Source organism: Tiliqua scincoides, chromosome 5 (assembly GCF_035046505.1).
Source record: "Tiliqua scincoides isolate rTilSci1 chromosome 5, rTilSci1.hap2, whole genome shotgun sequence".
In the NCBI taxonomy this organism is placed as follows: domain Eukaryota; kingdom Metazoa; phylum Chordata; class Lepidosauria; order Squamata; family Scincidae; genus Tiliqua; species Tiliqua scincoides.
This window is the reverse complement of record NC_089825.1, coordinates 104,498,958-104,520,287: the sequence shown is the minus strand read 5'-3', so window position 1 is coordinate 104,520,287 and position 21,330 is coordinate 104,498,958. Positions and strand designations below refer to the sequence as shown.

At 44.3% G+C, this 21,330-nt stretch overlaps 3 protein-coding genes across 3 annotated transcripts; 1 reads left to right on the top strand and 2 right to left on the bottom strand.

The window, feature by feature from the left end:
- The first annotated feature begins 2,540 nt into the window (after positions 1 to 2,540).
- Positions 2,541 to 7,604, top strand: LOC136652839 (olfactory receptor 6F1-like). The gene is made up of 3 exons (XM_066629766.1): positions 2,541 to 2,687; positions 4,599 to 4,748; positions 6,627 to 7,604. The coding sequence occupies exons 1-3, from the start codon at positions 2,541 to 2,543 to the stop codon at positions 7,602 to 7,604; spliced, it is 1,275 nt and encodes a 424-aa protein (XP_066485863.1).
- Positions 7,605 to 13,308: 5,704 nt separating this feature from the next.
- LOC136652838 (olfactory receptor 5V1-like) lies at positions 13,309 to 14,262 on the bottom strand. The gene has a single exon (XM_066629765.1). The coding sequence runs from the start codon at positions 14,260 to 14,262 to the stop codon at positions 13,309 to 13,311; it is 954 nt and encodes a 317-aa protein (XP_066485862.1).
- Positions 14,263 to 19,289: 5,027 nt separating this feature from the next.
- LOC136652837 (olfactory receptor 10A7-like) lies at positions 19,290 to 20,234 on the bottom strand. The gene has a single exon (XM_066629764.1). It carries the CDS (start codon positions 20,232 to 20,234, stop codon positions 19,290 to 19,292), a length of 945 nt encoding a protein of 314 aa, XP_066485861.1.
- Between the last annotated feature and the right edge of the window lie 1,096 nt (positions 20,235 to 21,330).

Below are 21,330 nucleotides of genomic sequence, written 5' to 3'. Positions count from 1 at the left end.
AATTTGTGCCAGGGCTTCATTTCACAGGATCAAATGCATGATCTCATGATCTGTAAGGCTCAGCACTCCACTGCTTGTCCAACAAAGGAAAGTAGGGAGCAGGAAAGGGATGAGCCTGCTAAATAGTAAGCACTCCTTCCCAGGATCCGCCTGCATTCTCGTTCAAGTCCCTTCCTGTCTGCAACAGTACCCCTCTCTGGTATTTCTCTGCATCCCATATATATGTCTTGACTATATATTGGGCAGCCCAATCATATTCAGCACTAGCACAGTGGGGTTACACTGCTGACCCCATATCCAGCACTGAAACTGAGCAGGTGGGAGGTCTCAGAATAAGGGAACATTTGCTCTGTTACCCTGTGTTGAGCCCCAGCCTTCCCAATGGGGTTTCTTGGATCTGCACCAGCTAAATCACTGGTGCAAGCCTAAGGAGCCCATGTAGCTCTTTCAAACCCAGGAGGGGGGTTAGGACATGTTGGAGGCCTGCTCTGCTGCCCCCACCCCCTCCTGTGCCTGAACAACCCCTCCCTACCCCTTATTATTATTATTATTATTATTATTATTATTATTATTATTATTATTATTATTATTATTAATAATAATAATAATAATAATAACAACAACTATTTTTACCCCGCCTTTCTCCCCGAAGGGACTCAAGGCGGCTTACAACAGATTAAAAACATAATTTAAAAACAAATAAAAACATATTAACACATCATAAAAAACAGCAGTCAGAATAAAAAATAGGTAAAAAGAGCATAGAGCAGCAGCAAGTCATAAAAGAATCAGGCCTGTAAAAAATATTAAAAGATGCTAAAAAGATTTTAAAAAGGCCAAGAACTCAGAAGGCTTGTTTAAACAGTAGGGTCTTTAGGCCTCGCCGAAAGGTCTCAAGAGAGGGAGCCATTCTTAAGTCAAGGGGAAGGGAGTTCCATAGCGTTGGTGCCACTACTGAGAAGGCCCTATTTCTTGCAGCCGCCCCACATACCTCCCTAGGAGGCGGCACTTGTAAAAAGGCCTTCTCTGATGACCTAAGAGGATGAGCCGGATTGTACGGGAGTAGGCGATCTCTGAGATACCCTGGCCCAGAGCAGTATAGGGCTTTAAAGGTCAATACCAGGACCTTGAATTGGGCCCGGAAACGAATGGGCAGCCAATGCAGCCGCTGGAGAAGTGGACCGACAGAGTCGAACCGCCTACCTCCAGTCACCACACGGGTCGCCGCATTCTGCACTAGTTGCAGTTTCCGAACCGTCTTCAAGGGCAGCCCCACATAGAGCATGTTACAGTAATCTAATCTCGATGTCACCGAGGCATGGATCACCGTGGCCAGGTCTGCACGATCCAAGTACGGCCGCAGCTGGCGCACCAGCCGAAGCTGAGCGAAGGCCCCCCTAGCCACAGCCGCCACCTGGGAATCCAGGAGCAGCTGCGAGTCCAGGTGGACCCCCAAGCTGCCGACCTGCTCCTTCAGAGGGAGTGCAACCCCATTCAGTGCAAGCCGATAGTCCAGCACCTGCATCGAGGATTTCCGAACCAGGAGAGCCTCTGTCTTATCCGGATTTAATTTCAGCTTGTTAGCCCCCATCCAGATCCTCACTTCCTCCAGACAGTGCTCCAGGCCCTCAACCGCCACCCTGGAGTCTAGAGAAAAGGAGAGATAGAGCTGGGTGTCATCGGCATATTGATGGCACCCCACTCCAAAGCCCCGGATGACCTCTCCCAGCAGTTTCATGTAGATGTTAAATAGCATGGGGGACAGAATTGAGCCCTGTGGCACCCCGCATCTCAAGGATCAGGGTGTCGAACAGGCATCCCCCAGCACCACCATCTGGGACCGACCCTCCAAGTAGGAGTGGAACCACCGCAAAACAGTGCCTCCAGCTCCCAACTCGGCCAATCGGCCCAGAAGAATACCATGGTCGATGGTATTGAAAGTCGCTGAGAGGTCCAGCAGGACCAACAGGGATGCACTCCCCCTGTCCAGTCCCCGGCGTAGGTCATCCACCAAGGCGACCAAGGCGGTTTCCGTCCCAAAGCCTGGCCTGAAGCCAGATTGAAAAGGATCCAGATAATCCGCTTCATCCAAGACCCTCTGGAGTTGGGACGCCACCACCCGCTCAATTACCTTGCCCAGAAACGGGATGTTGGAGACTGGCCGGTAGTTATCTAACACAGTGGAATCCAGGGAGGGCTTCTTCAGGAGGGGGCGAACCACTGCCCGTTTCAAAGTGAGTGGTAACGTCCCCTCCATCAAGGAAGAGTTGACCACCCTCCCTGTCCACTCAGCCAGTCCACCCCGGGCAGCTCTTATCAGCCAAGCTGGGCAAGGGTCGAGCAGGCAGGCTGATGGCCTCACACTCCAAAGGAGTCTGTCCACATCCTCAGGCTGTACAAGCTGAAAAGAATCCCACAACACAGGACAAGCAGTTGCCAAGGGGACATTGTCAGACACTGTCAATGTGGCATCCAAGTTGTGACGAATACGATCAATTTTATCTGCAAAATGTTGTGCAAACACGTCACAGCGGCTGACCATGTATTCCTCCTGGTCTACTGGAGGGGGCCTGATGGAGGAGGTCCCGCACCACATGGAACAGCCCTGCCGGATGGTTGTCAGCAGACGAAATGGTAGCAGAGAAGAACGATCTCTTCGCTGCTACCACCGCCACGGAATAGGCTCTGTAATGAGCTCTACTTTGTGTCCATGTCAGACGCTCCAAGTCTGCGATGTGGCAGAGGTCGCTCCGGAGCAATCTCATCCACTGCCCTGGTCATTTCCCCATTCCAGAGTTCAACTAGGGCCTCAGTTGAGACGCCAGTCTTGGCAGTGGGGAAATCCCCCAGAGCCCTTCTGCCCAGAAATACCCCTTCCTGTCTCCATTCCACCCTCTTCTATTGCCCAGTGCAGCACTTATCTGCCTTGGTGGTCTTTAGGCTGGATTCTGCACTGTGGGATGACACAAGCCATTCCACCGGCTCTGCCTACTCACAAGTTGTCACAAACTTGCTTTACAGCACATCGCAATAGCATTGAGCCATAAGTGTAATTAATATTCCTATGATATTACAGTGTTCAAAGCATGACACCAACACTCCATGGTAATCTTTAAATTGTGCCCATATTTCTCATGTCCCCTTTCCTAAGGCTACTTAGTAAGTTCATAGCAGAGAATCCATCTGACCTAGATTCACAGATCACACCCTGGCTGGAACAATGGGGAGCATTTTATAAACCCTTCCATACACCTCCGTAAGAGCCCAATCCTGAGCTCTGCCCTGCTTACCGCCAGCACACACTGTCACAAACTTGCCATAAGCCCTAATACCAGGCAAGCACCTGTGGTCGGCGGTCACGTGGACCGCTGAAGAGCAGAGAGGAAAGCGGAGGCACGAGGGGAGGTGGGGAGGAAGCATTCCAGGGAGGGGGGAGGTAGGTGGAGGGCAGGGGGAGGCGTGACAGGGGAGGGAGTGGGGAGGGAGAGAGGTGGGACTGATGGAGTGATGCTCCACCGGATCCAAAGCCTCTGTGTCTGGTTCACTGCCCAACACTGAGGCTTTTACCTCAAGTTGCGGGGCTACTGCACTAACCTGGGGGAAGGGGACGAAAGTCCCCTTCTCCTGAGGTGCCGCTTGTGGCTGCCTTGGGAGTGCAGGATGCGGCGGTAGCCATTTTCAGTGCCGCTGCAGTCCCGCATCCTGGCAGCTCAGGATTGGGCTGTAAGACTCCTGATCTCCATTCATACTTTATATGGGGGGGGGGGTACTTATATGTGCTATGACAATTATTTTATTGGTATTATGGTTTGTGTCTATTTGCTATAGCTGATTGACTGCTCTGACATTTTGCTGAGTTGCTGCTATCAAGTTATGTTGTTTTCTGATTATCATTGCCATTTTCTAAATATTACAGGAGGGGGCAGACTTTAGGCTTGCAGAAGTCACTCTTTTTTTTTTTTTCCAGAGTGTTGCAAGCTGCCAGCATGGGGAATGACACTTTTTGCAGGCATGCACACACACCCTCAGTAGTGAACTCTTGTCAATATTCCACCCAATCTCCAGCTCATGCAAGATCTGGAAATGATCTGAACTGGGGAGGTTGGTCCCTGGTGAGCTACCAACTCCCTCACTCATTAATAACCCTTATCTTTTGTCTGCCCCACTTACATTGCATTTTAGTGAAATTTGGCTTGCAGATTTCTGAGTGAAATTACAAGTATTTAATAAATAAATAAACCAATCAGTCAATGCATGAAAGCAAACTTGTCTCTTGCCACTGTCACATCTAGTCTGGACCTTTGCCATGACCATTCTAGCCTAATTATCTGCCCAATTTTTTTTCTTCTTTTTTCTATTCCCTGAAACTCTAAAACTGATTGGCTCTCCAGAGACACAAGAACCATTGAAGTATTTCAGTAAACTTTGAAAAAGCACCCAATCAGACTGAAAGTATCAATGTTCCATTAACTTGTGTGCTTTGAATGGATTCATTGTCATTTTTTTTATTAAAACGCTTTTAAAAAAGTTAAAAGATTTTAAAATTATTTTAAGAACTGTAAAAAGAATATCTTGTGGCTGTTCCTGATGGGTCTCAGCAAGATCAGAAACAGCAAGCAAGATTTGCTTACACTCTGCGGTCTAAGCAAATAGAGCTTCAGCAAGATCCAGAAACCCAGAAAGGACATGAGAAGACTCTTGTTGCTCTATGTGGTTTTCAGGTTGTTAACCAAACCAGCTTAAAGAAGGTATGTCTTGTTCCTTTGCAGTACGATGTAAGAGTTCCATTTGGTGCTCTTTATGTCACTCCTACCAAAAAGGTCCCATTACATATGCCATCACAACTTTTTTCAGGGCTGGATATAGAGGGTGGAAATATTGGGAATTTTCCAGGGCCCGAACATTGGCCAAGGACAAACCACTCATACACTACTGGCATTCTAATTTTGTACAGATAAACTCACAGGATCGGAGGCAGTGTTAGATCATCCCTACCAAATGCAGCACTTCTCTTTCAGGTAAAGAGCAGTCCACTGCCATGCCTTTCCCAGTTCAGAATCATGTAAATTTACATCCAGAATCCAGTCAATTTCAGAATCACGGAGCTAACACTGCCTTCATTTCTTCTTTTCTAATAATTCTCAGGAAAAAAAGACAAGATTAGCAGCATCTCCATTTTATAGCTAGAAAGATTTTGACAAGGCTTTTCTTTCCTAAACCTGCTATTTGCACATGGGGATTCCAAATTTTTTGAGAGTTAACCCTCCTGGATGGTATGTCCTTCTTTAAAAAGGTGTGATGTTTTCAAAATGTGTGCTGTTGCCTGTAGATATTCTGATTTAAGCTCTACAGTTGCCAGTTAAATGTCTCTGTTCCCTGGAAATCATTTGAAATTCAAAGATAGGGATGTGTACTAACTTGATGTCAAATATATATATATATATATATATATATATATATATATATATATATATATATATATATATATACACATCCCATATATTGGGACCATCATCCCTCTTCCCCAGTTGTCTTTGAATCATATCACCCAATCTTACTCAATCAATGGTTGGCAACCATTGTTGGCTATCAGTCTCGAAAGACTATGGTATAAGCCTACAGCACCTGGTATTCCCAAGAGGTCTCCCATCCAAGTATTAACCAGGTTTGACCCTGCTTAGCTTCTGAGATCAGAGGAGATCCAGCATGTGCAGGTTAACAGTTGCTGCTACTACTCATATATAGTCTATAAAATGTGTGTGTGTGTGTGTGTGTGTATACCATCATCCCTCTTTCCCAGTTGGCTTTGAATCATATAACTTATATCATATAATCTTAACATTATATGAACACATTATAAAGAAGAAGGTTACAATTGGTTTTGCATTGCAGATATATTGCTCATCAATGGTATCTGGAGACACATCAGAAACATGCAAATATTATATAGTCTACCACATTTACACCACATAGAGAGAGAAAGTGAACCTGAAATTCCACGTATTAAATTATCTTAAGGAAGACAGTATGATTTTTCCCCCTACATAAATATATTATACAAAGATTATGTTTTTTCTCTAAGATTGCCCTCCTAAGCAACTTCTGCTTAAAATCTAGTTAAAATGCAGACAACACCCACAGATAATTAACAGCATAAACAAATGTTTTCTGTAAGTCCCAAGTAAGGGAATGGTGCAATTCTCCAATTACAAAAAATGCATATATTTTAATTGAAATCATTTGTTCAAAATTTCTCTAATGATTTGACTAAATAGGAACTTCAGAACCATTTCAAAATCTCACTTCATGTGAAAATCTAAGAACATAAGAACAGCCCTCTGGATCAGGCCATAGGCCCATCTAATCCAGCTTCCTGTATCTCACAGTGGCCCACCAAATGCCCCAGGGAGCACACCAGATAACAAGAGACCTGCATCCTGGGGCCCTCCCTTGCATCTGACATAGCCCATTTCTAAAAACAGGAGGTTGCACATACACATTAGAGCGTGTGTTGCATGTTCGTTAACTGTAGTTGATTTTATTCCATGTTACCCTTCACAGGACTCACTGTTGCCTTTATTGCAAATGAAATTCCAGGATTGTATTTATTCCCATTTATTTTCCAGATGGAGGACAACATAATCTTGGAGAGATTGAATTTCACAGAAGTAACCACATTCATCATTGTTGGGTTCCCAGGAACCAAGAAGTTACAAACTGTGTATTTTGTCACCTTTCTTCTCATCTACATACTTACTATTTTGGGTAACGTCATTCTGCTCATCACATTAAAGACAGAGCCAAGCCTTCACACCCCTATGTATTTTTTCCTCAGCAACCTTGCTGTCCTAGAGATTGGTTACACCTCTGTCACCCTCCCCAAACTTCTGGCAATCTCCGTAGGAAGAGCTAGGACTATCTCTCTTACATCATGTCTAGCCCAGTCATATTTCTTCTTCTTCCTGGGTTCCACAGAGTGCTTTCTCCTTGCAGTCATGGCTTATGACCGTTACCTGGCCATATGTAACCCGTTGAGATACCCAATACTCATGTCCAATAGATCATGTATCTATTTGGCCTTAGGCTCCTGGGTGACTGGTTTCTTAAACCCTTGCCCATCCACCATCCTGGTTGGCCAGCTGCATTTCTGTGGAAACATTATCAACCACTTCTTCTGTGATGTCCCACCTCTGCTCAAACTCTCATGCACTGATACCTACATCAGCAGAATAATCATCTTCATCAGCTCAGCAGTCATAGTGTTAGGCACTTTCATGTTGACCATGCTGTCTTATGCCTGCATCCTGGCAACACTCCTAAGGATGACTTCAACAAAAGGACGACACAAAGCTTTTTCCACCTGCACTGCCCACCTGACTGTGGTCTCACTCTACTATGGAACTGTGATTTTCATATACGTCAACCCTGCAGTCCAACGGTCAATGGAAATTAACAAGGTGGTGTCTTTTATCTACAGCGTGGTGACCCCAATGCTCAACCCAGTCATCTACAGCTTGAGAAACGAAGATGTCAAAAAGGCTTTGAAAAGAATGAAGCAGAAGAAATTCTCCCCAGAAGAAACCAGAAGAACAGAGGTTTCTTAGAATTGTTTGTTCTAGCTTTTATTTTTGTGGATAATAAATGTGGACTACCACATATCTGACATGCACCTTTGGCTACCATCAGTCTACTGAAGAAAATGATTGTGAAGCAAATCTTCTCCAAGTTGATCTTGATATTATTTGAATATTATCAGTAAGGGACCAAAATCTGTATGCATGTTGTGTACTGAATTTTTTGAAATGTTTATTAAATTTATATTATGTTTATTATGTTTATTATATTTATATTATGCTTTTTGTTCTAAGTAACTACCATAGAGCTGTCAGGCAGTCTTCTGCCATGGTACTAAGTAGCCAAATTAAACATACCCACTGAGGTTGAGTTAAAAGTTAGGAATTAGCAATAATAATATCAATGTCTGAGCAGTACTTTCTTGAGCTACTCATCTGCCCCTAGTTAGACATTAAAGAAATACTATAATTGTAGTGAAAAGCATTAGTTTGCATCCCCATAATTGAAGAACTTAGGACATAATAGTGGGGGGGGGGAGAGCTAGGAGCCCAAGGGTGGTATTAGGATGGGCACTGGCCAATACCATACCCCCAGTATTGATGGCAGTGGGGCACACCAACACACAGGAAGTGTGTGGGGACACCATGGGGGCTTTGTTCCAAGTCTTCCAGCAAACTGGACGTACGTAAGCTTCCTTGACACATCAAGTAGGGACATTGTGGAATGTCCAACATTACACTGGGTTGCTTGGATCTGCCCCAGCAATTTAACTGGTGCAGATCTGAGTGGCTGCTGACTACACAGGTGTAAGGGGAAATAAATCCCCTTATTCTAAATTGCCTGGCAGCCACCTCCTACCCTGCCCTAGGTATGGTGCAGGCTAGTTGCTCTGCCTGTACTAGTGCAGATAGGATTGAGCTGCCCAGGACTTTTTTTTTTAAACTTTCTGTGCATAAAAAGGCTAATCATTGGCCAAGAATGTCTTTTATTAAATCAAATGGGTTAGAATGCTGCTGTTGTAATTCATGTAATTCATTCCACAGGAGAGAATGACAGATCACAGCCCAATCCTGAGCTGCCCGGGGCGCGCGGCTGCAGCAGTGGCTCAAATGGCTGCTGCCGCATCTTGTGCGCCTCGGGCTACTGCGGGAAGCACCTTGGGAGAAGGGGATTTTCATTCCCTTCTCCCAGGTAAGGGAAGCAGCCCCACAATGGGGCTACTCACTTTACCGCCGACCAAAAGGTTGGCGGTAAAGTAAAGGCGTTGGTGTAGGGTGCCGGTGGAGCAGAGTTCCATGGAGCCACCTCCCTCCCGCCCCGCCACCTCCCCCAGCACGCCTCTTGCCTGCCCCCTCTCCACCCCCTCCCTGGAACACCTCCTCCCTGCCCCCTCCCTACCCCCGTTTACCATGCCATGGCTTGGTGGTCCATGAGACCGCCGAGCAACGGAGGCTGGGTGCCTGCCCTACGCTAGCCTGGCGCTAGCCCAGAGAAAGGGGGGTGGGGAAGTTAAGAAAAGAAGAAGACAGGGAAAGCTTGAATTTATTTAGGGGAAAACTTAAAACTTAAAAACTAACTGCTCTGCTGAATTGGCAGCTCTGCTAAATGTTCAAGGTTGCTTCTCAGCAAAATAACAAGGCATCTAACTAGAAACTAGCAAGGGATAAATTTTAGAAAAACAACACATATTTTAGTTAGATAAAAACAAGGCTATTGCCTTTTGAAAGTAAGGAGGAGGCGAGAAGATAAGAGGAAGAAATAGAAAATACCAGGGAAACTTCTGCCTTTGAAGGCTGTCTGAATAGCAAACTAAAAACAGATAACAACGAGCAGATGGGCGTTATTTGGCAGAAGAATACCCATCTTAGCAAAGACAGTCTACCTGTGTCCACTTACAGTTTTAAAATTGTTATTCTTTCATGCTTTTTAGAGCAAAAGACAGTGTCATTGTTTTAGTTAGAAGCCTTACATTAAAACACTGGAAGAATTATTTTAGAAGCTGTTTGCTATTTTCACAGAAGTACCAAGGACATCACCATGCTTGTCTGCCAGTTATTCTTCCAAGCTTTAAAATAGTCTTTGCCCTTAAAGTGTAACCAACATATATAGAGACATGGTAGCCATTAGAAGCAAGTTTTAACTGCCTGATTTTATTAAAGGTCTGACTAAAGCACAGAAACACACAGAATAGTAAAGAGCTACTTGATTTTATTACTAAAGATGCTTGAGCCTCAGAGTCTGAAATGTAAATTAGATAAGCACAGTTTCAGGCAGACAACCTTGGCAGACGCAGATGTCTTGGCAAAAGCATTCGCTAAGCCAGTATCTCTGTAGCTTTTATTGTAATGCTTTGGAAACATTTTTTGCTAAAAACAAGAGAAGGAATGCAAGAGAGATAAGACAGGTGGCTCAAGCAAGGCCATCCTAATCAGGAAGAGTCTGAGGGAGATGTATGCCAAGAAATAGGTCTGAAGTTCTGCCAAATGGTCAATGCCAGGTCAGTCCTGAATAAAATAATGTTATAGCACACTCCACTGGTTTTTGAAAACTTTGTAATTCAATATGTTTAATTTTACCTTTTATGGAAACTGTAACCTGAAACAAGCCTATCAAGTGTCTCTAAGGTTATCTATAGCCTATTAAGCGTCAGTCCCATGTATGATGTCAAACTATTGTATAAAAAGTGTCCCAGTCCTTTGAAGAGTGCCTTTTTCTGGATTTGAGCTGAGTCTCCCAGAGGCTGTAGGCATGCCTTGCTGAAACAATAAATAGCCTTCCACCTCTCAGTGTCTTGCTTATTCGGTCTCAGCAGCACTGGACAGACCCACCCCTGCCTACCAACTGGCACTGCCTTTCTGGGCAGGGTACGACACTGTGACAACTCAAATATCTCCTATCTGTTCCAGTAATAAGGTAGTATCTATCAAATTCCATTTTGAATAAAAATGTTTTCACTGTCTTTTCACAAATTTGCTGGAAAAGAAAAGAAAAATTACATTCATTCATCGTGATGCAAATGGAGTCTTTTAACACTTGCTGAATAACCATGTGCATGTGTTTATGTCTCTTTGTGAAGCTCAGATTATAAAGAGATCATGTAAGAAATTATTTCCAAAGAATATAAGACCAGAAAGTGCTATATACCAAATAAACAAATCAAATGAAAACTTTTTTCTAATTAGAAAAGAGAAGCTGTAAGTGGGGAAGAGATGTCTTTCTCTCACTTTCTTTCCCAAGCTTGGAAAAATATTCCTTTGGGAATTCCATCTGTGAAAAAGTGCATAGGGAATAGCTCAATATTTCTCCCACGCCCAATGCTTATTGCTTCTGAATTTTTTCCATCAAATTTTAAGTTCCCAGAGTCTTCCAACGAATGCTTAAATAGATAGGCCTTCAGAAAAAAAAAAGTTTTTCTGTGATGTTAATCCTTAGGTTTTAATGCTTTAAAAATAATTTTAACAGCCCAATCCTGAGCTTCCTGGCACCCTCTGGAGCTGCAGCTTCAAAGCAGCAACTGCTGTATCCAGTGAGTGCCAGGAAGCAGCCAGAGGTCTCTTCGGGGAAAGGGGACTTTCATCCCCTTCCCCCGGGGAAAGCCCCAGGCTCCACAATGGGACTTCTTAAGTCTGTTCCGGCTATTTTGCCGGCACAGAGTTGAAAGTTGACAGAGGTCAGGATATGAGGAAGTGAGGTGCTGCTGATCCTGTCCCCTCCTGCCCCAGTACCTCACCCTCCTGCACCTCCCAGAGGCCGCACCGTCACCCAGAAGCCTCACTTATCCCCAGTGGCAGCATGGACTTTTCTGGCCAGTGCTAGGCCCCGTGCCTAGCTGGTGCAGGCCCAGCGCCAGCACTCCTTCCTTGCTGGGTGCCATAAACGTCTTTAAGGCTGGCGCTAGGGCTCAGTGCCAGTGCTGGTGAGGCTCAGGATTGAGCCCCAACCCGTTGCCCTAGACAACAGCCAATTTGGAATTTGGAAACACAGGCATCATCGTTTATATTGATGGAAGAAAGGGGGAATTTTCTTTGAGATATTCACATGTGATTATCTAGTGAGATACAAGAATAGTTGCATCAAATTTTGCCTAAAGTGGACTTTTGAAACATACTGAAGGAAGCAATTCAAGTGTTCATCAGATCACCACAAGTCCTTCTGTGGGCTTTGCACATTTTTAATGCAGGCATGCAGGCATGCACATTTTTACATGTGACCTGTGCCTCTAACCTTCCTAGTTCATTCTGTTTCTGGATTTGTCTGCAAGGTTAATAAGACACTTATTGCCCAATCCTCTGCCCTGCCACTGGTGCTGATGCAGCCACTAGGGTAGAGCATGTGCTGCATCCAATGGTATGGGGATGGAGAGATCAGACAGTCAGCAGGAGATAAGTAAAAATATGGAGGCTGCCTCATTGCCTCTGAGTCTTCTTGGACAAATTGCTGGTGTAGGTCCAAGGCGAGAAAAGGGGCGAGGTGGCTATAAAAAGAGAGGATAAGATCTGGTGCACACCTGTGCTGCTGAGATGCACTGCCTCCCTCTGAGAACACAACAAATGCAAAGGGTCTATGACCCAACTGTTTATACTTCAGACTCCATAGGAAAACATGAGGCTATTATGGAATGAACTCATCAAGGACCTTTCTTTTGTAGAGTGATTGCCCTTGATTGCTTGAGATAAGGGCCTCCATGTTCTGCTGAGGGCATTCTGCTGTTCTACTGAGGCCCTTGCAACAAATTCTGTAGGCTAGTGCCTCAACTAAGGGCCCAATCTTATCCAACTTTCCAGCACTGGTGCAGCCATGCCAATGGGGCATGCACTGCATCCTGTAGTGGGGAGTCAGTCACAGAGGCCTCCTCAGTGTAAGGGAATGCTTTTTCCCTTTTCTCAGGGCTGCATTGCGGCTGCATCGGTGCTGGAAAGCTGGATAGGATTGGGCCCTAACTTGTTCCTCTTGATCAGATTTAGTAATGAAGTTGGTGAGAACAGCTAGCAGGGGAGACCCTTCTTTGGTGTTGCTGACAACTTCCAGCCCGATCCTATCCCCCTTCCCTGTCACTGAAACTAGTGTACATTCAAGCCATTGCAAACAACCTTCTGCAGAGTTGAGCAGAAGCAAGCCTGGAACAGGCCTGCATGTGGCAGCAGCTCCATGGAGGAATGCCAATGAATTTAGGAGCACATATTTAGAATGTAGGAGGGAAGGAGATGGGAAGGGGTGGAACAGGGTGGAGGGTGGTGGAATGAGAAGGTGATGGAGCAGGGAGGAGGGCAGATCAGGCCCAGAAAGGGGGCGGGTTCAGCAGTAGTGGAGTCTGCTGAATCCTTACTCCCTCACAAGTTCAAATGTGCTATGCACGCAAGGTGTGGCCATTCATGGAATTAAAAAACAACAACAACAAGAGCAACAATTACAAAGACAAGGCTTCTTCCAGACCAGTCAACTAGTATGGGGGGGGGGGTGACTGCTCTGATGAACCAAAGTTGTGGTCTTCCATTAGGCTTGTGGAACTTCAGACCTCTACCAACAGTCCATTTCCAATGTCATGAGATTGGTCCCGCTGTCCTGGCAGGCATCCACCACCATGACCACCACCAAGAACACATGTATGCAAACATGTCTGCACAACATGCAGTGCACAAAAACAGCTTTGTCAAGTCATAAGCTCTTTTCACTTATACTTCCATAGTCTCCTATTGTTTTTCAGTTCTTGACCCAGTGTTTGAGGTCTCCATTCTAAAATCCTAGGGAAAATGTTCTATCGCTCATCAGTTTCTTCATTGCTGATTTTACTTCCTTGTTCCGCAAACTGTAGATGAGAGGATTGAGTGTTGGCGTTAAGATACTGTACAGAACCCCCACAAGCTGGTCCCGTTCCAGGGAGTAGCTGGAGGTCGGTCGGACATACGTGAAGATGCTGGAGCCGTAGAATAGAATCACAACCGTCAGGTGGGATATGCAGGTGGAAATGGCTTTGTGATGCTTTCCTTTCTGTCGCTGGCTCAAAATGGTATGAAGAATGAAAGCGTAGGAGACCAGAGTAAAGAGGAAAGGGCTGAGCCCTACAAACACACCCACTGTGAGAAGGGTGCCTTCATTGACTGATGTGTCAGAACATGAGATGCTTAGCAGTGGAGGGATGTCACAGAAAAAATGACTAATTGTGTTTGATTGGCAGAAAGATAGGCGGAATGTGAGTGTTGTGTGGAGAGAAGCATTGAGGAGGCCACATATCCACGACATGGCAGCCAGTTGGAGGCAAATTTGTTTATTCATGAGTCTGGTATAACCCAAGGGGTGGCGTATGGCAAAATAGCGGTCTGCAGCCATCGTGGCCAGGAGAAATCCCTCTGTGCCCACCAAAGCGACAAGACAAAAGAGTTGAGCTGCGCACCCCATGACAGAAATGTGTGGGGTTTCAGTCCAGAGATCTGCTAGCATTTTGGGCACAGTCACAGAAATGTAACAGATGTCTAGGAAAGAGAGGTTGCCCAGAAAGAAATACATAGGGGTGTGAAGAGACTGGTTTAGCACAACCACTGTGATTATGAGTGCATTCCCTAAAAAGCAGATAGTGTACAGAGTGAGGAAGATGATGAAGAGGAAGCTCTTTCCTTGTTTAAGATTTACAAATCCCAGGAGGACAAATTCCATGACAGTTGTTCGATTCTCTGAGTAGAGTATCCTCATGGTGGTTTATCTAAATATTATAAATGTAAAAATATATATTTTAAGTCATTTCAAAACAACACAACTTTTTATCTTAAGCAGTGGTCTCATGAGGGTTGGTGTCACCCAGTGTGCCAATAGAGTCGCCCTCATGGCCCTGCCCTTTCTGGTCTCGCTCCGGCCTGTCCTTTCACAAGAATGGGGCTGGCTTTGCAGAGTAGACATGCACCATAGTGCTCTTGGCCAGCTGCCCACCACAGCACTTCTGAACTAGCTGGCTTCCAGCAGAGCAGCCGCTTGCCATGGCACTCCCAAGCCAGCTGCCTACTGCAGTGCCCCTGGAATGGCTGGCTTGTCATGCAAGCCATTTTGGTGTCACCCCCTGGTGGTGTCATCCAGTGCAGTCTGGACCCCTACACCCATTTAAGTGACACCACTGCTATTGAGCAATAAGTCTAGTACATTATTATAGCTTAAGTGTTTAAAATTAGTACAATGCATTGATTATCAAAAATGCTGCTGTCATACTGCTAACACTGCAGTTTGTGTCAGTTTCCCCCAATTTACTTGACACACACACAATTTTTATTTCCATACATCAGCCTTTCTGGATGTACCTACATAACATTTGCAGCTCTGCTGTTTCTATGTAGTGGCTCTTCAGGTGTTTGGCCTCTTCAGCCTAGAAAAGAGGTGCTTCAGGGGGGACATGACTGAGTCATACAAAATTATGCATGGGAAGGATAAAGTGGATAGAGAGATGCTCTTTACACTCTCACATAACACCAGAACCAGGGGACATCCACTAAAATTGAGTGTTGGGAGAGTTAGAACAGACAAAAGAAAATATTTCTTTACTCAGCGTGTAGTTGGTCTGTGGAACTCCTTGCCACAGGATGTGGTGATGGCATCTGGCCTGGATGCCTTTAAAAGGGGATTGGACAAGTTTCTGGAGGAAAAATCCATTACAGGTTACAACCCATGATGTGTATGCGCAACCTCCTGATTTTAGAAATGGGCTATGTCAGAATGCCAGATGCAAGGGAGGGCACCAGGATGAGGTCTCTTGTTATCTGGTGTGCTCCCTGGGGCATTTGGTGGGCCGCTGTGAGATACAGGAAGCTGGACTAGATGGGCCTATGGCCTGATCCAGTGGGGCTGTTCTTATGTTCTTATGGCTGAACTTTCCAGTTATCTCCATCCCTTGAACTCTCTTTAATCCTGTATATCTTAGCCCATCCTCTCCTGAGATTTTAGTCTAGTTAAGAGAATATCACCTCCTTGCAAAGATAACTAGCTGGGAAATTTTATTGTATTTTAATGTCCTGGTTGTTAGCCACCTTGGGTGCCCTTCGGGGAGAAAGGCGGAGCATGTATAAATAAATAAATAAATAAATAAATAAATAAATAAAATCAGGAAACCCCTGGCCATATACGAGTGCTGTGCAATAAACTGATGGAAGAAACAAAATCAGTTTATGGCACAGCACTAGTATATGTCACTGATTTGCCTCATAATTTTTCAATTTCTATATTTTTTTAAAATAAAGATGACTGACAATACTCATGAAATGAAATGAATATTCAAAACCTCCTTTTTGATCTTCTGATCATCACTCCAATAGACTGTGAATAGTACAGCTGGGAAGGGGAGTATGAGGGACTTAAGCCAGTTCCTCCATTTCCTGTACCATAAAGGTGATTGGAGAGATGTTGACTTTTGGAAGTGACTACACACAGTCTCGAATCTTGTCTCAGGGTGGGCAGATGCCCATTATATAGTGGCAAATATTGAAGAACAGCAGTGGCGTATCTGGGGGGGTCAAGACATTAAGTATTGACGGCTCCTCAAAGGGCCATGTAAGTGGCCCCTCCTCCTTGCCTTCTGAGCCATTTGGGGCAGCAAGGGCAAAGTGAAGGAGACACCGCCGCATTGCTTTCACCATCCAGTATAGCTCCGGCAGCAAGAGGGAGGACACTTTCATGGCCCATTGCGGAGCCATCAATAGCATTTTGACCCCCCTCTAGGTATGCTGTTGAAGCACAGAAACTTGTCATAACGCAACCAACATAACCATGTTTTCAGTAGGATATGCACCCAGGAAAATGTGCATAAGATTGTAACTTCAGGCTGCAGTCCTACAGATATTTATCTGGGAGCATATTTTTGCATAAGTTCATGCTATTAATACAAGCTACTTACTTTGTCTCAAGTACCCTTTGTGAAAGATGTTGTCCAGGACTAGCAATTTCCAACCATTGTGCCAAGGCACATTAGTGTTCCGTGAATGGTCTGCAGGTATGCTGCGGGAGTTTGGGGGAGAATCATTTATTAATAGGGCCATAGGGGGATGTGAGGCCCCTACAATAGTGCAGGGTGCCTTGCAGGTGGTCAAAAAACTTTGACAATTGTAGTGCCTTGTCAGTGTGACAAAAGACTGAAAGGTTGAAAATTGCTGGCCTAGACATTCACATATGCCCCAGGCATCCTACTGAGTCCGATCATTCTTCACTGTTAAAGTCCTTTGGAAAAAAAGTTTCCCCTTGACTATATCCTTGGCAATAGCCCACACATGCTACTCTATCATGTCAAAAACTGCATCTGAACATGTATAGCTCCTGCTTGGATTGAGTTGTTCCTACCTACCTCACAATTCTCTGTGCTTTCGCTTCAGGAATTCTGTGATCTAACCAGTGGAGAGTCTCATGGTCGTGTTCCTTGGAAATGTCCTCTCATTGTGATAGGTTAGTTTGCTTGTAGAATTATAAAGTGCAGCTAAATTCTTTGACCATGGAAATATCATCACAAGATGGTGGTTAGAACCTCATGGTTGTCTCCCGAAATAGTGCTTCAATGGGCCGCACAATTCTAATTAATGAGCAGGCTAGATACTCAACCCTACTTTATGTTTAAAATATATATAAAAACAAGCTCTTACTTTTGAAGGATGGCAGTTGAAGAAAACAAAAATAAGCGCAATCGATAATATTTTCCATATTGTACAACGTATACTACTCGTATTTTGAAATGACTGTGGCTTTTCAATTCCAGTGCATTTTAATATGCGGTGATGTACATATGTGAAGCATATGATTTCTCATAGGATTTTGAAGTGTGCATACATGATCCCCTAACAGATCATTATTCTAGGTTCAGTGTCATCCCTGAAGAAACCAAAGCTATTGTTTTGGATGTAAACTTTGGACTTTTCATTGGACATAAATGATTAATTATAAAGTCTCTTTGGGCTTTCAGGATGCAATCCTATACTCAGTCACCTGGAAGTAAATCCTGTTGAACACAGTGGGGTTTACTTCAGAGTCATCATTCATGGAATTGTCAATATCACAAAATATCCAGTTTTATTACAGTGGCCAATCCTGTGTTTTGAGTCAAACTTTATCAAAAATTGAACTTTTGAAATACATAAAAGCTAAGTTTAAAGTTATGAGATGTAGCTCCTTCAACATTAGGTGTGCACTGGCAATGTAGCTTATATTTTGGTAATTTGTTATGATACTCTTGGTCACACCCTTTATGTGTTCATTGGTAGGGCTGTTATCAAATTCTTCTCCTGCTGAAATTTTCAATGGAAGACAAAGTTCTAGATGCCTCTTGCTCTCTGATGATCAGAGTTCTCTCTCTCTCTCTCTCTCTCTCTCTCTCTCTCTCTCTCTCTCTCTCTCTCTCTGATCGAATTTTAGAAGATATAGATATGTCAACGGAACCTATGGGTCCTGTCAGGGGCAGCCCAACTATGAGGCCTGAAGTGTTTATGTGGCATGGCCCTCTTGGGCACCTTTAGTGGGGTGGCAAAATGGACTAGCTCCTAGCCCATCTGCCCACCACCTTCACCAGCCCACCACTCCATTGGGTTCTCTGATCCACTTCTGATTTGCTGGGAGCAAATAGCCACTGCACCAAGTCACATCTCCTTACTTAATTGGTTTCTGGCACCTCCTGTGCCTGTTCTTTTCAAACAAAAGAGGTGTAGATCAAAGAGGCTGTGTACAGCAAATTTTTAAGTAAAGGAAAGGGCGAATGGAAGCAAATCCACTCATTCACCCCCCTCCCCCGTTTTCCATAGGAGGGATGTTTGCAAGCAGAGGTAGCAGTGGATGGTGATTCAGGCGGTGCTGATGTACTTGCCATTGTCTGGGCAGAAATGGGTTTTAAGAACAACTTGAATTATATCTTGTTTTATGGTCTGCCAGTTGGTTGACAACAACCTGTTTTTTTTGTTTTTCAGTTTCCAGTAAGCAGCAAATTAGGCCAGATTATCAAGCTTCTCATAGACCTAGGGCCCAATCCTATCCAACTTTCCAGCACTGATGCAGCTGTACCAATAGGGCATGTGCTGAATCCTACTGTGGGGTGGCAATCATGGGGTCCTTCTCAATGTTCCCTTACCTTAGGGCTGCATTGTGGTTGCATTGGTGCAAGAAAGTTGGATAGGATTAGGCCCATAGACCATTGTGGTGTGCTGCCTGCAGCACTATATCTCACAAGTTATTTAGGCACGAGAATAAAGCAACATATTTTCTGGTCTATTTAGAGCTGCTTTTTCAATCTTCTTCCAGAATCTTTCTTCCTACTGCTAGGATTATTCTCTAGTAAATTGCAGCTTAAAAAATGGCATATATTTAAATATAGTAAAACATGACATGAAACTAACAGTGTGTTGACATGCTGAGTGATTGTGTCAGTGTTTAATGATATCCTTATGAAATCCTATATAGGACAATGCAATGTCCCTAAGCAAAGCCATGAAAAGCAAATCCCTAACATAGACAGAATGCATCAGAAATAACAGCCTCATTCTTACAAAGAACATGTAAAGAGATGAACCTGTTTCTGTAGTACTTTAGAACAGTGGTTCCCAAACATTTTAATGCCATGTCCCACTTTTTAAAATGACACTCCATTGGGACCCACCTAGATTTATGAGACTTAAAGAGATCTAGAAAGAAATTATTTCTTTACAAGTAATAATAACCCCAAATAATAACCCATTTCCTCCATTTTATTTACTTCATTTTTGAAATGTTCAACTAACTTTCATTCTATCCAGAGGAGATTCTTGTAAGGCTCCCTTGACTTCTTCGTTTCTTAGGGTATATATGATGGGATTTAGAAGTGGAGTCATAACAGTGTACATAAGAGAAATCATTTTGTCACTTCCTGGATTGTTGTTGTTTTTGGGCCTTAGATAGGTGAAAAGCCCAGTCCCATAGAACAATGTCACCACCATTAGATGTGAGGAGCAAGTGGAGAAGGCCTTCTTCCTTCCTTCCGCTGAAGGAAGCTTAAGGATAGAGGAAATGATACGGACGTAGGAGAGGATTATCAGCAAGAATGGACTCATGATGAAAAGTACAGACACTGCCAAGATAACAATCTCATTTTTCAAGGTGTCTGTGCAAACCATTTTCACCAGTGGCTGGAAATCACAGAAGAAATGCTCAATGCGTTTAGAACCACAAAAGGGTAAGCTAAAGAACCACGTTGTCTGAGCAACTTCCACTGATATTCCAGTGATCCACGAAGCAGATGCCAGCCGTATACACACCTGGCGGTTCATGATGGCAGTGTAGTGCAGCGGATGACATATAGCAACATAGCGGTCATAAGCCATGGCTGCTAGGAGGCAACACTCCGTCAGCCCTAGAATGGCGAAGGCGTACATTTGGGCTGCACAACCACTTTTGGAGATGACCTTCTGCTCTTTTAACAAATGGATCAGCATCTGTGGAACCACACTGGTGGTGTAACAGATTTCTAAGAAGGACAGGTTTACCAGAAAGAAGTACATGGGAGTTTGAAGGGAAGGGTTGAATATTACCAGCAGAATAATGAGCAGGTTTCCCAGGACAGTGATAAGGTATGTCATTAGGAACACCAGAAACAACACAACCTGCAATTCAGCAAGGTATGAGAACCCTACCAAGATAAACTCATTGAGATTGGTCTGGTTCTCTGCAAGTTCTTCCATAGAATGGACACCCTGTAGGAGGAAAAGAAAGATACTGTAATTAAAATGGTAAACTTAATTTGATCAAATAGTTATATCCCGACTCCTTTTTTCTGGGGTGTTTTGCAATGTGCCAGAGCATATGTACATGAATATAAAATATTATTGTAATTTCTGCAGAAATCCAGGTCCTTTTGTTCAGGGACATGGATTTACACACGCATGCCAATATGATTCAAGATGTCCGCTTCCTAATGATTAACGTCTTTGCACTCTACCTACTACCCCAACATTTTATACCAACATGAGGTCCTTGTTTCCTGAGACATTGATTCAGACTACAATACCCCATCTCTTTCAGACATTTAACCCTATGAATAGTCGCCAGAGTCGGTTTGGCCATATGTTACACTTTTTGGACCACCATCATACTACCGGGACCATTCAAAATAAATAGCAGGAGATTTATATCTGAGACACGTAAACAAATGAAAGAGCTTCCTCTACTGTCGAGGTGGCCCTCCCTTCTCAGACTCTATGAGGGGCAAACATTTGTGCAGGCAGAGGCAGAACTTTGCTTTCCATTGTCTGCCTGCCACTATTTAGTATTCACACAAAGTTCTTGGAGCCGGGTCTAGTGCCTGCGTGCTAGATCAGGCTCAGTCGTCCCACCCCCTAATGCCAGCCAGCCAATCAGCTGGCAGCAAAGCCCTGCTGCCGGCTGATAGGGGGCTAGGCATGGCAATCATTCCTAGTGTGCCCATACAGGCACGCTAGCTGCCTTTATACAAAACATCTGGCATAGCATAGTAAGTGACTGTGTGCTACTATGTATGTTTACTCAGAAGTAAGTCCTGTTGTATTCAGTAGAATTTACACCCAGGAAAATGCAGAAAAGATTATATGTTAGGGTAACAGGCACCAAACCCTGGCCTTTGGGTTGAATCCGGAGCCTGAAAAATGCCCACAATATGTGATGGTGGTTGTTTCACCATGCAGTGTCTTACCTGTCCAGCTGATCTCTCCAGAAATTTGTGCCAGGCAGCCACTTCCACTGCCCATTACCCCAGCAAACTCTGCACCCCAGTTTCAGGGCAGAAGCAGCTGCTCAGAGTGA

Bases quoted from the DNA above. Each gene is read 5' to 3' on its own strand.
- LOC136652839 (XM_066629766.1), top strand. From the start codon at position 2,541: ATGTATTCCTCCTGGTCTACTGGAGGGGGCCTGATGGAGGAGGTCCCG. The intron at 2,688-4,598 runs GTAATGAGCTCT...GATGGGTCTCAG, and splicing joins ACCGCCACGGAATAGGCTCT to CAAGATCAGAAACAGCAAGC. The intron at 4,749-6,626 runs GTATGTCTTGTT...TTTATTTTCCAG, and splicing joins ACCAAACCAGCTTAAAGAAG to ATGGAGGACAACATAATCTT.
- LOC136652838 (XM_066629765.1), bottom strand. From the start codon at position 14,262: ATGAGGATACTCTACTCAGAGAATCGAACAACTGTCATGGAATTTGTC.
- LOC136652837 (XM_066629764.1), bottom strand. From the start codon at position 20,234: ATGGAAGAACTTGCAGAGAACCAGACCAATCTCAATGAGTTTATCTTG.